Source organism: Danio aesculapii, chromosome 13 (assembly GCF_903798145.1).
Source record: "Danio aesculapii chromosome 13, fDanAes4.1, whole genome shotgun sequence".
Classification (NCBI taxonomy): domain Eukaryota; kingdom Metazoa; phylum Chordata; class Actinopteri; order Cypriniformes; family Danionidae; genus Danio; species Danio aesculapii.
In genome coordinates this window covers 35,273,648-35,288,007 of record NC_079447.1, presented here as the reverse complement: position 1 = coordinate 35,288,007, position 14,360 = coordinate 35,273,648, and the positions used below count along the sequence as shown (strand labels likewise).

The following is a 14,360-nucleotide window of genomic DNA, read 5'->3' as shown; positions in this document are numbered from 1 at the left end:
TTATTTTCCCAAACTGAACTGAAGCTTTATTTTCCTTCAGGACTTTTTAAATGTATAGTTTTTTTGTGATTTTGAAAATTCTGGTTACTTCCATGATATTGTTGTGAATTTTTCGCCCTACTATAGAAATCGATTGGTAACCCGCATTCTTGAAAATATCTTCTTTTGTGTTCAGCAGATGAAATGGTTTAAAACCACATGAGAGAGAGGGAATGATATTTGAGTGAACAATGCTTAAAAATGTATTATTTTATTAATCCAAAAGCAAATTAAGTGAATCATTAAATAAAACAATACATTTAACAATATAGTTAAGAGTTAACAAAAATAACTTTTAGCTACCCTAAAAAATTTGTTTATTAAGAGTTTAACGAAAATATCACTTTTAGCATGCGGATTTTGGAAATATCACAACTAAAAAAATTTATATATCAAATATACAATGTAGTGCTTAACAAAAACAAAACAAAAAAAACGAATTCAACAGAATTAACAACACTATTTTATTATTACGTTTTTTTTTTATGTAAAATAAAGCAAAAGTAATAATTGTAAAACAAATATATATATATGTATATATATATTTTTTTTTTTTTCCGTAAAAGAACGTAGAGAAAAATATTTTTTTCTGAAGAAAAAAAAACAACCTGTTTGCCCTTTCTGGCAGAAGTTGGGATCTTTCATGGTTTTTTGTGCTCCCTGCAGTTGAAAAACCCCTCTTTGGAGTTGCAAAATGCACTTAATGAGGAAATGTTTATGATTTTTCATTAACACATTCACATAAATGAGTTACCAGTGTTTTGGGAGTTACCAGTGTTTTTAATACAGTTTTGGAGCATATTGCAATGTAAAAACATTTCTTAAAAAAAAAAAGCATAGTTTATTATTAGGCTATGCTACATTTGTAAATACAGCTGATGTAAAAGCATTTTTAAATGTTTAAGATTTATTTAGGCTACTGCAGAAAAAAAGAATGCTTTCATTGTAACCGAATGCGTATGTTTATTTAAATATTAATTTTATAATAATTTAGGTGACTGACTGTTGGCATGACGATGTGGATGATGTAACGTTACCTTTAGTAGCTAGACAGTCAAAAACTTTTCATTTGTCTTTCTGCAGTTAATGCACTTTTTAAAGTTACTTTCACAGCCAGATTGCTTCCGTTTCTGCTTATACAAGAAAACAACTTGTTGCGTTGTTGCAACGGGCATTGTCGCTGTGTAGTCTGGAAATACAACCCGTTTGGTTCGCTCCACAAGTTTACGACCTGTGTGTGCGCCCACTGGAAGAAGGTAGAAAAGGTTGGTCAATTAAATTAAATTGGTCTTTCGCCAATTAGTGAAGTTTTTTTCCCTCTCCGCTGTCGCCACTGGCTTGCATGGTTCAGGATCTGTAGAGCTGCGCATCGTTGGATTTGCTCTTCAGTGTTTGGACTTTCAGTATTGATTTAAACCACACTGAGCTAAACTGAACTGAACTGAACTGAACTTAAACACTAAAAACTGAACTACACTGTTCCAATTTACTATGACCTTTTATGGGAAGCTGCTTTGACACAATCTACATTGTATAAGCGCTATACAAATAAAGGTGAATTGCATTGAATAAATTATGCTACAGTAAGTATTGTTTATTCAGCAATAATTTTCCAGTACCAACAGCTGAAACGTTAACATCAGAGCTTATCAACCCTTCAGTCTTTTATAATGTAGCACCGATACCGATAAATACTGAGTTTCGGTACCCATCCCCAAATATATCTACTAAAAGATAGAAAATGTTATTTTAAAAAGTGTATTGTAAATAAATCATATGAACATTTTCATATTAGCCAATGATATTACTGAAATTAATTAAATATTTGAATAATATAAATTTACACACATTTACACAAGTAAATAAACACTCAATGATGGGCCAAAAATCTGTGGAAACCTACGAATTTCTGCGAGCGCAGATTTAGCGTGGGTCTACTAACGAGGTATGTTTGTTATTGGTTTTGTATGATTTAAAGGGTAATGTTATTTGGTTGTTTTGTTGAAGTTTGGTGTTTGTATTTAATAGTGTTTGTTCCTCAGCTGTACGATTTATTAAGTTAAATTGTATTAGTCAAGATTATGTGATTTATTTATTATATTATTTGTGACCTTAATGTGATGATTTGGGATTCATTTGATACTGGAATACACTGTTGTAGTTTATTGTTGTATTTTTTTTTGTTCTTACGTCTGGTATACGTCTGATGTCTTCCAATCTGCCTTCCATGTTGAGAACCAAAGAATTGATGTGAAAAATAAACCAGTCAGCAGAAATAAAGACTCTTGCTCATTTGTTGCTGGAGGGAGCTACAAACTAAAGTTAACTTTAAAAATTCTCAAAATATGCCTGTAATAAAAAGGTTTGGAACAACTTAAAGAGTGAGTGAACTAGCATTTAAAGGGTAATGCCACCCATTAAAGAAAGTTGCACTCATTATACCAATCTATTTGTGGTGGTCTCTTTCATCATGCAGAGTTTTTCTCCATCTATTGATTAAAGCATTTACTCAGTGTGTCTGAGTGTGTGTCTGAATGCCTAATCTGTCCTCTGACTCCATGTCACGTTCTGACACGCCCAAGCTGCTATCACCATGCAGAACTATAAGCACTTCTGCCATCTCAACTGACCTTGCTAAATAGAGCCCATCTTGCACCAATTTGCACTGAAACTCCACAGAGAAGCACTTCTAGCTAGTATTTTAGATAAAATGATACTTAATACATTATGGGGCACGTTATTGATATTAGAAAAGCTCCTACACATGCAAAAACAACACTATATCACACCAACTATACAATATCACATAAACTAATTCCAGAAGTCATGATGTGCAAGTCATTGTCATTTCACTCCTCTTTAACTCTCATCATCTCTCCCTTCTGTTTCTCTCTCTCCAACATGCGCGGTGCAGAGAAATCAAAACTCTGTCACATGATGCTGCCGTCTTCCTATTGGACAAGTCCTGGCCTTGATCTAGGTGGCTGATTTGTTGTTGCTAAGCAGTGAGGAAATCAAACTACAGGAAAGCCAAGCTCTTAACTCCTGGGTCCTAAAGCCTCCAATTTAGAGTCTCGATGTTCCCCCCGTTTTACTTTCTCCCTCCTCGTCTCCCCAATCTCTCCCTCTGCCACACCTCTCCCATCTTCCCACCCATTGCTGCAGTGCAGCAAGGTGTGTCCTCTGCAATGAAGAAACAGCATTAAAGAATCAAACCATAAACAGAGGAAGAAGAAATCTCTGAAGTTTAGAGTTAGTGTCACCACATGGCTAAAAGTAACCACATGGATTCCCCACCTTTGTTTATTTTATAGACTTGCACAACTTGAGATATTTCAAAAGCACTCATGTGGAAAAAAGTTTATATTAAAACATTTTAATAGAGTTTGTTGGGAAGTCTGATTTATTTCAGAGGGATAAACTTGTTTTAGATTATGAGATCACATAACATTAATCTGACAGTCTCTTGCTAGTTATCTAACCATCAAGACAGACAAAAAAGCAGCCCACGACAACAAGCACACGAACTCTACCCTTTCCTTCTCTCCTGCTCTCTCTCTCTCTCTCTCTCTCTCTCTCTCGCCCAACTCAAATTCTGAGCACTTTTTCCTTTCACTCGTCTAATTGGCCAGCAAGTTTGCCAGCTCAGCTCTTCTGATTGGCTGTTGCTAAGCAGTAGGCAGTTGGAGCTAGACGTCTGGCAGAGTTTGCACCAGGCAGCTGAGAAGCGGCATCACCATGTGTGTGTGTGTGTATCAGTGAGGGCACCTCGAGCGAAGTGTTCCTCCCAAAAGGTCCCTCAGGAATCACCAGGAGTCCAAAAATACACACACTGAGGTAAAACTGAGCTACATTAGTCTATCGCCCATACCTGGATCATGTTCTCCAAATGGAAACACCAAAAGAAAGAGGGAAAACAATTAAGTACCACAAACTAATAGACTGAAAAGCTCATGTTTCCTACAGTCTTGTAAACAGGTTATTTACTAACGGTTCCATGAAAAACCCATGGAATAGGTCCAACGCGCAAAAGGTATTTTATAATATGACATGTTCTTATATTGGGCAGGATGGTGGCACAGTGGTTAGCAATGTTGCCTCAGAGCAAGAAGGTTCAAGTCTTGGGAGGGCCAGTTGCCATTTCTGAGTTCGCATTTTCTCCCCATGTTAACACAAGTTTCATCCGGGTGCTCCAGTTTCACCCACAGTCCAAACACATGCGCTTTAAGTGAATTGAATAAACTAAACTGACTGGTGTTTAAGTGTGTGTGTGTGTGTGTGTGTGTGCGTGCGTGCGTGCGTGCGTGCGTGCGTGCGTGCGTGCGTGCGTGTGTGTGTGTGTATGAGTGTGTATGGGTGTTTCCCAGTACTGGGATGCGACTGGAAGGGCATCCACTGTGTTAAACATATGCCGAAATAGTTGGCAGTTCATTCGAAGGAAATTAAATAAATGGATGAATGAATGAATGAATGAATGAATGAATGGTTCTTGGATTTGTTCTTCACACTCAGAAGTAGAAACCAAATTGATTCTTCCATGGATTCCCTCTGCAAAATCAACACCGTTGTAAAATGTAATGTAACCCACCCATGTAGAATGTAATCTATGCTCTAACAGTAGTTTGTGAAATGACACTTGGTTGGTTTGTCTAGAATAGTGGTTCTCAGTCTCCCCAGAATCTTGCACCACTGGATTAGGCAGTCTGTAAAAATGTAAAAGTAAAAAAAAAAAAAGTTAACTAAGTTAAAATTATTGTATTTTGTAAAGATGCGCACAAATACATAAACATATACACATTAGTATTTACTAGGTAGAAATATATATTTTAAAAGTAATTTATAGTAACAAAAGAAAATACCAAATTAAAAGTTCAAATGATTCATTTTAAAATAAATTGAAATATTTACTGCTTAATACCAAAAGAGATCTATGTATACAATATACCAAGAGCTGGGCGATAAAATCGGTATCAATATTTAATGACCAAACACCACTGTCAATAAAAAAAAAAGTTTGGTATGTAGTTCCAGTATAAAGCACTATAGCTTTATTAAAATGTTGCTGCTGAGCGCGTGCCTTGGAAGGAATGCCAATAAGCTTGGGGTGTAAGTTTGTCATTTCCAATGGAGGCATTCAATTTACACGACGGGCACATGAGTGCAACACAGACACTGTGTGCAAGTGGCACATACATGACACGAGCACATTTTCCAGGTACATCTAGCTGAAAAAAAAAACAGAACTTTTCCGGATCCCGCAAGCACACCGTGATTCATGCAAGTTGAAATAACTAGGCATGGGATCCTAACCGTTTTCAAGGTATACCGCGGTTTGAAAAAGTCAAGGTTTTAAAACTGCCAAAATTTTCTGCTATACCATTCCTCAGGTATGTGTAAGGTTTTTTTTTATGTTTTATGTCAGAAAAGAATCCAAGATGCCATTTTAAATGGTAATGAAATCTGAAAGCAGAAGTTATTAAATAATTATTTAGCCTGACATGTTTACTGCTCCAAAAGATTTTAAAAAGTTTCTCAACATCAAATATAGTGTGTTTAAAGGGGGAAAAAAGTTTTTTACCCAGACATTCAAAAAGAACATATTTTAGAGCAGTATTCAATATCGTAAAACCGTGATATTTTTATCCAAGGTTATCATACCGTCAGAATCTTATACCTGCCCATGCCTAGAACCAACCAATCTGCTTCACACCTTGTATGGAATATACATATTTCATAAATAATGGTAATCTAATTACCTCAAACACAAACACAGCGCACCCAAACATTGCAGTGCTTTTTACTTTTCTCCATAAGCTTGCATTGGAGCTGCAGCGATGGTTTGTCCATTTGTCATCTTCTGAGAAAATGGTTAATGGTCGCCTAGTAACAAGAGACGGCAGGTGAGCGCAAGCTCAAAGCGCATGAAAATAAAGTGAAAAATAAATAAATAAATAAACAAAATAAAAAAAATAAAAAAATAAAAAAGTGAAAGAAACCACACGCTTGCATTTGTCACTTCAGGTCAAAATATCAATGCACGCGAAAATGAGTGCCGTATAGCAGCAGTGAGGAGATTGTAAATGAAATAAAAAAAATGTCGCCGGAGTGGCTTTTTGGTTTCTTTTCTTGTGCATCTCACCCACTGCCACCCCATCTGAAAGGTTTTTTTTTTTTAGCATAGGGGTAATGTAGTTATCCAACTTCACAATTTGTAATGTTGCAGTATGTATTTGAATAATGATGGAATAATGATTGTTTACGGTTTTTGAGGTTTACTGCATCATTATTATTGACATCTTACAGATGCTGTTCTACCTTTACCATTGCACACACTTTTTAACATTTTATTTACCTACATTTTATATTTTATTTAAAAAGTTTGAGTCTCTTTAACACGTTTATTATATTATAAAGAGATCAGATATTTTGTTTAAACATTTTAGTTTTTGACTACTAAAACTATTTACCTTAGAAATGTTGATAATTTAAAATAAAGTGGTTAATTAAAAGAATCATAATATTACTAAATGTATTGTTAAAAAATTATCGATACCGAATGATATGAAACATGATATCATGATCTTTTTTGCAATATCGCCCAGCCCTAAATAAACCTACGCATTTTTTTTTTCTGCCACCACTGAACTGGCTAGACTAAACAACAGACAAGAGTTGACGAGAGCATCTTTATCTCAAGTGTTCCCCACGATCTCTGCTTTTGTTGTGAGTAGATCTCTCCAGGGTTAGACTCCCATTTGCCAGTCGACCATGCTGTGCAACACATAAAACTGTCCCAGGAGAACACCATCCCCCAGTAAAGCTGTTCCATGTCACGGGGAAGGCCTGAGGGTGTTGATTATCGTCGCCTTGTTACTTAGAAGCGAGCGCTAAGGTTTGGATCGAGCGTTCATGCATTATCAATAAAGGGCAGACATTTGTTTGTTTATTCATATGCGATCGACGGTTGCTTGAACAGCGCACATAAATGCATGAGATGGTTTGATATGGAGGATCATTGGGGGGGGGGGGGTGCAGAGGTGCGAGCGGGTGTTTTATCTTGGCAGCAGGTGTGAAGGCAGCTGCTACTCTCACCCCTGTAGAGAAACCCAACCAATGCAGTGTTAAACACACTGCACACTATTCCCTCGAGTGTGCATGACACATATAACTATGCCACCAGAAACAAAGACCAGCCTCTCCTTCCAGTGATGTATGACTACTGTCAAGATAAAGTCCTGGCCACTTCACATTAAAGCAGCATCTCTGTAGTAGCTAGATTTTTCTTTTTTTGTTACATGTATAGATAAAACATCATAGCGCTGATCATTTGTAATGCATCATGTAGTGCATGGAAAGTAGAGTTTGATTTAAAAACAAATGCTTTTTTCCTGTTACTGGGGAAAAGGTGTGTGGTTGCTGTAGAGTGGTAAAGGACATGGAGGTTACTTTTGAAATAATTTCCCCTATAAACTGAAAACAATATGAGACTTTTCTTCATTAGGCTGTAAATATGTAATGAGGTCACAGTACTTTATAACACGAGCAGCCCATTCAATTTATCAACTGTAGAGCTGAGGTGGTCGCACTTACTGCCAGACGGGTGCAATTAACTGCTGGTAGTTATGCTGCTATCAGCAGTACCAGACCAAGTGCATGTCTCATTCATAATTTTACACAATAAACTGCAGATTTTACTTTTGTGCCTTTGATTTAAAGCCCTAGCTCATGCAAAATTTAATTTTTCACTTTCATGTGGTTCCAAACCGACATGATTTAGACTAATTAACTAGGTGATCTAGACATTTATGCATACATTTATAGGTGAATTAAGTCTAGGGCTGAACAATATATCGATATTGCAATGTGATCATTCGCAATAGACAGATCACAAGATATATGCAATGTTGAGTTTATCATAATTTATCATTTGCAAGCATTTGTTTTTGATGCCTGGAATTGTATTATGATTTTAAAAGCATTCAAGCATAAGAAATGCCTGAATGCCTCTTGTGACTTAAATAATGATTCATTTAATTGAATTATTTCATTACTTGACATGAAGACTGTTAGACTCTGGAAGTGGTAAAACACTAAATAGAAATATTATGTCATCCGGTGAAATTGTATACATATCGCAATATATAAATCGCAAAATTTTAAAAAACTAAATAAAATAAAATTGCAATTCTAGATTTTTTCCAATATCGTGCAGCCCTACTTGGACTAATTAACTTGGTGATCTAGACATTTATGTATACATTTTAGGGGAATTAAGTCTAGGGTTGTACAATATATAATTTGAACATTGATATTGCACTGTATGTATCCGCAACATCTCCAGCCCACCTCCCATATTGTTCTGTTTCCCAGAAAACTTCCGGAACCCCCACCTTCAGCTTTTTAGTTCAATCTCCATGCGCACCAACGCGCAACCATCTTTATAGCTGCTTCCCAGTTCGCACGCACCTCCATTCAATAAACTAAATTGGCCGAAGTGTTTGTGCGTGTGTGAATGAGTGTGTATGGGTGTTTCAAAGTGTTGGGTTGCAGCTGGAAGGGCATCCTCTGTGTAAAACATATGTTGGATAAGTTGGTGATTCATTCTGCTGTGGAGACCCCTGATGAAGGGGAAGCTGAAGGAAAAAGAATGAATGAATAATAAAAATAACAACAAGGATGTTTGTAAGCATTTATATCAGGACCGATTTTTTGCACCAATCTATGCGCATCATTAAGCCGGATCTTTTATTTTATGTCAGCTGTCACACAGGTGTTGTAAGCAGAGAGTGCAATGTGACAGGAACACTGCCTGCAGTAAAAATACGAAAGCAATCTAACAGCAATGTGATAAGTAGATCTGATACAGTACCTAAAAAGCTAAACACTCAACCCAAATTATAACGATGTAGTGACGAGTGTTTCCCAAAACCCCTAGTTTCTCTGTCGCAGATCCATTGCTTGAACCACGTTAGTTATAGCGTAAAACTCTCATAATGATGCTCTAAACGGGGTGGTAACAACTTCTTTGGAGAAGAACCCTTAAAGAAGATCACTTAGAGACTTTCAACCAACACACACACAAAAAAAAAAAAAGTTTATGAAGACAAATTGCAACTTCAAAAAGCCTACCATTTACGCTGTCAGTATAATAACTAATTTCTGATTTTGAAGTGATTTAATTGGTAGAAAAATGCTGTATTAAAGCGTTTAACATCATTAGTGCAGTGTCTGTTTTCAGATAATAGAAGCCCTCCCAGTGTGAGGTGTACCACTTCCAACTCATGCTGTTTTGTAGCTTCAGTTTACTCATTCTGTATGTTTCTCATGTCCATATTCACCAAAATCAACACTGCACTGCACAGTGGTGCTGTGAAGATCGTAATGTCACTGTATCATTTACTTTGCATATGAAGTTTGTGAAGCACATGACATCCGTGTTTATGACAATATTTAAACTTCACTTGGCATGCACTTATGGTGCTTACATTATTGCAACTAAAAAAATAAATATATAAATCACCATAGACCACCTATTGTAATATGCATATGGATTCTATGAATAGTAACTCACATCAATGTGATCAAATCACTGTTTGAATGAGAGTTTAATTGCAGTTTTTTTTCTACATTTCAACACAGCAGGCACTTGTTCTTGCTAGTTTTACTACAATCCTACAATTTAAAAGGAAATAAAATTAAATACATTTCATTCATTTTGTTAAGTGATAAACACATTTATTTTTTTAATCCACTTTTTTTAACCATTGCATAAGTTGACTACATAGTCAAGTCTGCAGTGGATTTTTTAACCCTTTAAACATGCACCTAGCACCAGGAAAATAAAAGTAGCTTATTGGGTTGGGACTAACAGTTCCTCGTCTTTAAACAACTCAGATGATTAATGATAAAAGACTGTGTTGACAGATTAATAATAATAATAATAATAATAATAATAATCAAGATGGACTAACCGTTTATTTAAATTAAATTTCATTTATTTATTATTTTTTTTATTATTTTAATATATAAAATCTAATCAAATCTAACTTTTAAAAATATGTTTTGGAAGTAGAATAAGGACACTAATAAACCATTAAAACTCTAATAAAACATACTGCATTGTTTATTTTTATTTATCGTCATTAATTCAGTGCCAAAGAGGTCAAAAGTAAAAGAATGTCAAAACTATACTTAAAGGTTCCGATGTAAAAGAGCTGTTAATATTTTACATTCAAAGGTTTTGAAGTATTCGGAGCATTCAAACTATCTACACCCTGAAATTCCTGATGTGAGATTTTCTTTTGCTCATTTTTGTGGTATTTGACTCTTCAGGATGTAATCATTAAGTTCTCTGAATTTTACCTGTAGTTTTTCTAAACCTATAGATGTCTGGGCTAGACTCTGATCTTGCAAACTTGTGCTGTTTTTAGAAAAATCTTCCATGAATGGGAGTGCCACATCGTTGTGACAGCACGCCCATGGTAAAGCAAGGTCTGACACTTTTTTTTTTTTACACTGCAGTAAAGCAGATCATGAGTTCTTCAAGTCCAGTGACGTATCTGGAAAAACAACATATCCACCAAATTTATACAGGAAAACAAATCTATATTGCACTATCAATATATTCAGCTACAGCTAAATAAATACTTCATTTGGGGAAAAAAAACTGACACAGGCATTTGAGGTCTTGTTTAGAAAATACCTTTGAACCACAATACAGCTCCAGGCACAATCTGAATTTAGATTTAATGCCAGACCAGTCCTAATCGACATTGACTCTTTCTAAGGTGGGGCAGACAGGGCAGAGGGCTCGGATGCGGTAACACACTCTGAAAGGAAACTAAGCGGCGCAGAGCGACTAACTCCAGCCGTAAACAAAAACAAAACATCCGGAAAGTTTGTGCGCGCGGGGAGAAGCGTCTGGAGCAGCGGTTTATGAGTGCGTCAGCTCAGGCTCCGCTGCCTCCAGAAACCGCAGTCCACTGATGGACATCGGCGGTAGGATAAACAGCTGATGTATGAAGAAAATAATATTCTGCTAATGCTGAAAGTTCACAAGACGACTCTCCTATAAGGATCCTTTCAATCAAGCCTTCTCAACTTCAAGTGTGTTTACAAATAATATTCAAGTCGTTCTCCATCAGGGTGACACGCGTCTCACGCCCCCATCCAAAACACTGCATTGACAGAAGCCACCCCTTACGATGTTTCAACAGTAAGACAAGTTAGTAACTCCAGACAAAAATAGTTATGCGTATATGAACACGGTTGTCGATATACAAGGTGTGATCTGCAAGTTTATAAACACAGAGATAATCGCTCTGCACTCGGCTGTCACCTGTATTTCCATGGTAACAGAAAATGTCTCCTTAACTTGTTATAAATATGACAACGTCGAGTGAGTCAACTCTCACGAGAGTCACGAGGATTGTGCGGTAAATATTTGCTCATATTTACTGTCTATATTAACAAGTGATATAAGAGGGAGAGGTCGACTCGACTGCTGCAAACATCCGCCCATCACGAGCACTACTCTGAAGAACTTCGGTGAAGTTGAAAACACTGCTTTGAAAGCGACAGGAGAAGCTAAAGCGGTGTCATGCAACAGACAAACAGGAAACTTCTGCCGTGATTCGATGAAAACCGCTTAATGTTAAGTTACCTGCGGTGCTTGTGGAAGTTTGCGTCGGTGTCTCCAGACGGTTCTTCGCTGTCTCCGGTCGAGCCATACTCGACGTCCTCTACGGTCACTTCTCCGATGCCAAGGGCTCCTCCGACGTTGTCCAGGGGCCGCTCCATAACGGCAGCATGTTCCGCCGCCTCGGTGTTCGGCGTCGGGGCCACTTCGACTTCTCTCTCTGAGAGAGACTGAGTTTGCAAAGTGGCCGTTAACGTTCTCAAAACAAGCAACAGCAGAAGAGATATGCACACGTTTCCAAACTGAAACCCCCTTTCCATTGGGACAAGTGGCACATGAGTAGTTAGGCAATCACATACCAAAATGCTGAGTGAATTTAAAAACTAGTCTATAAAAGGCGTTAGAATGAAACTTTTGCGTTAGGCTATTAGATCTCTTTCTGTTGTTCTCTTTTAACGTAAACATGCACTCTACAGCACCATGTTATTCTCTTTATACTTGACGTTCGCCGTGCCGTGGTAACATCAAGCCCCGCCCCGTACCCACACGCTCATTGGCTGCGAATAGAACCAAATCCCTGCAGTGGGCGCTGATTGGTCTGAGCGTTTGTCAATCTTCACTGCTCGTCTACTAAGCAGATTTTGATTGCTTCCTACAGTGCAGTCAGTTGACGTGGTCTGCGCTCCATGTGGTTCGTGTGATTGGACGATTTTCTTGTCACTCAAAAATAGAGGCGGGAGGAAAGGCAGCCTAGAGCGAAAGCTGAGCGGTTATGGCCGTTTTTAGAAGTATATTATTGGCTACAGCGGAGAGCTTTAGCCAATTACAAAGTGATGTTGAAACAAACACGTTTCATTGGTATGTTTACGGAAGCCGCGAAAGAACTCTAGTCAATTGATTGGTCAGAAGAGCTGTCAATCTACACCAGCGCTACTGTGATTTCCACCAGAGGGGCGGCGCTACATTGTTTTGAGCGCATTTGATTGGGTAAAAAGTACAAGGATGGAAATACCGACGTGGCTGTTTGTTTGCGGATAAAACGTAAGGTCATGTTTGACAGTTTCATTTCCGGGCCTTTTAAACACCCAAAAAAGTTTGATACTCGTCCCAAAATTTACTAAGTGCTGCATTTTACTTTTGTTTAGGGTTTTAAAAATTATATAAAAATATGGCGACATTTATTAGGCTATAATAAAAGTCTAACAATCACGTCACACTTCAAATAATACATACACAATACTTTAAACAACTTCAGCATACCAGTTGAAAACATCCACTTTTTCTAGTCATAGAGACTGGCCACTTCGCCGTAAAAATGGCGCCATCTTGTGGCGTGTTAAATAACGTCCATGAATAACGTTAACCCGTGTTTAACTGGGCCATACCAATTTAGTAAACTGTCAGATACAAAATTGCACAGATAATATTTGATTGGTCCGGGTTTTATTTCCATTTTCAACATTTGAAAACTTCAGTAAATCACAGTAAAATTGGAACGAGTAAAACAAGCTGGTATTTGAAGAACTACAACACCCCAAAAGCAAGTCACAGTGACCTCTGTGAAGAGATTTCATTAGCAGATTTGAAAGATCAATAAATGTACAGGAAAATAAGGCTTTCAGTTGTGCCACCAACTCACTGCTGCTTTCATCCCTGCATTCATAGCCACAGGCACATCAAGAAAATTATACAAAAACAAAATCAATATCAAAAGCAGAGTGGCATTTCAGCCCTTCAAAAGTGTATTTTGTCCAGGGGCAGAATGTGCTCAAATAATTGATTACTGAACTAAACTAACCGCTACGTGCAACCAAAGGCCACAAGTTTTGCTTGAGGTTTCATGGTGAAGTTTATGAAAACATAAACATAATCAGACTCCAAATGATAATTCAAAACAACAGGAAACATTAAAATGGGTAGTCCACTAAAAATGAAAATGTTGTTAATGTGCTCACCCTCTGGCCATATTTGTGTGTTTTTTTTTCTCGCGCTCTCTTCAGAAGAACATTTAAAAGATTATATGCTAAAAATGTGATATTTGATGATTCAGAATAATAAAAAAAGTATGTAGGATTATAAAAAACAGAGGCAAAGAAAGTTCAGGACCATGGATTGTGATGTTAATTTGAGGTTTTATGAATGAAAACGACTGGTCTGTGACGCAAAACATTATTACTTCTAATTCACACAGCTTTGGTAAAAGCTCCAGATAGTTGTGAATGCCCTCAGGACTGTTTGCTCTGGCTGTAAGTTAATGTTGTAAATCAGTGTTTCTCAACCACGTTCCTGGAGGACCACCAGCTTTGCATCTTTTCCATGTCTCCTTAACCAAACACACCGGATTCAGATCATCAGCTCATTAGTAGAGACTAAAAGACCTGCAATGTCTTTGACAGACAAAGGAGACATCCAAAACATGCAGTGTTGGTGGTCCTCCAGGAACATGGTTGAGAAACACTGTTGTAAATAATGTTAAGTTTCTTGCATGGACTGATTCTTTTTCTTCATGCATTTTCATAAGGCCTTCATTTATTGTCAGGAGCCACAACGATTATAAATAGTTTTAGGGGGGTTTGACTCTTAACGTGCCAGTAGCCTTGCAGCTGAGGTTCAGCTTAAAACAGGCTTTATGCAAGTTTCACCAAGTCAAATTTAAGACTTAAGACATTTTAAGACCATCAAG

At 37.2% G+C, this 14,360-nt stretch overlaps 1 protein-coding gene across 1 annotated transcript in view; it reads right to left on the bottom strand.

Annotated features, from left to right (window-relative positions):
* eif2ak3 (eukaryotic translation initiation factor 2-alpha kinase 3) overlaps positions 1-12,182 on the bottom strand; it is a 55,548-nt gene extending 43,366 nt beyond the window's left edge. Inside the window, exon 1 of the mRNA XM_056470655.1 lies at positions 11,702-12,182. Within this exon, the coding sequence (XP_056326630.1) occupies positions 11,702-11,997 (296 nt within the window). The 5' untranslated portion in view covers positions 11,998-12,182. The remainder of the gene's footprint in view (positions 1-11,701) is intronic.
* Positions 12,183-14,360: the final 2,178 nt, after the last annotated feature.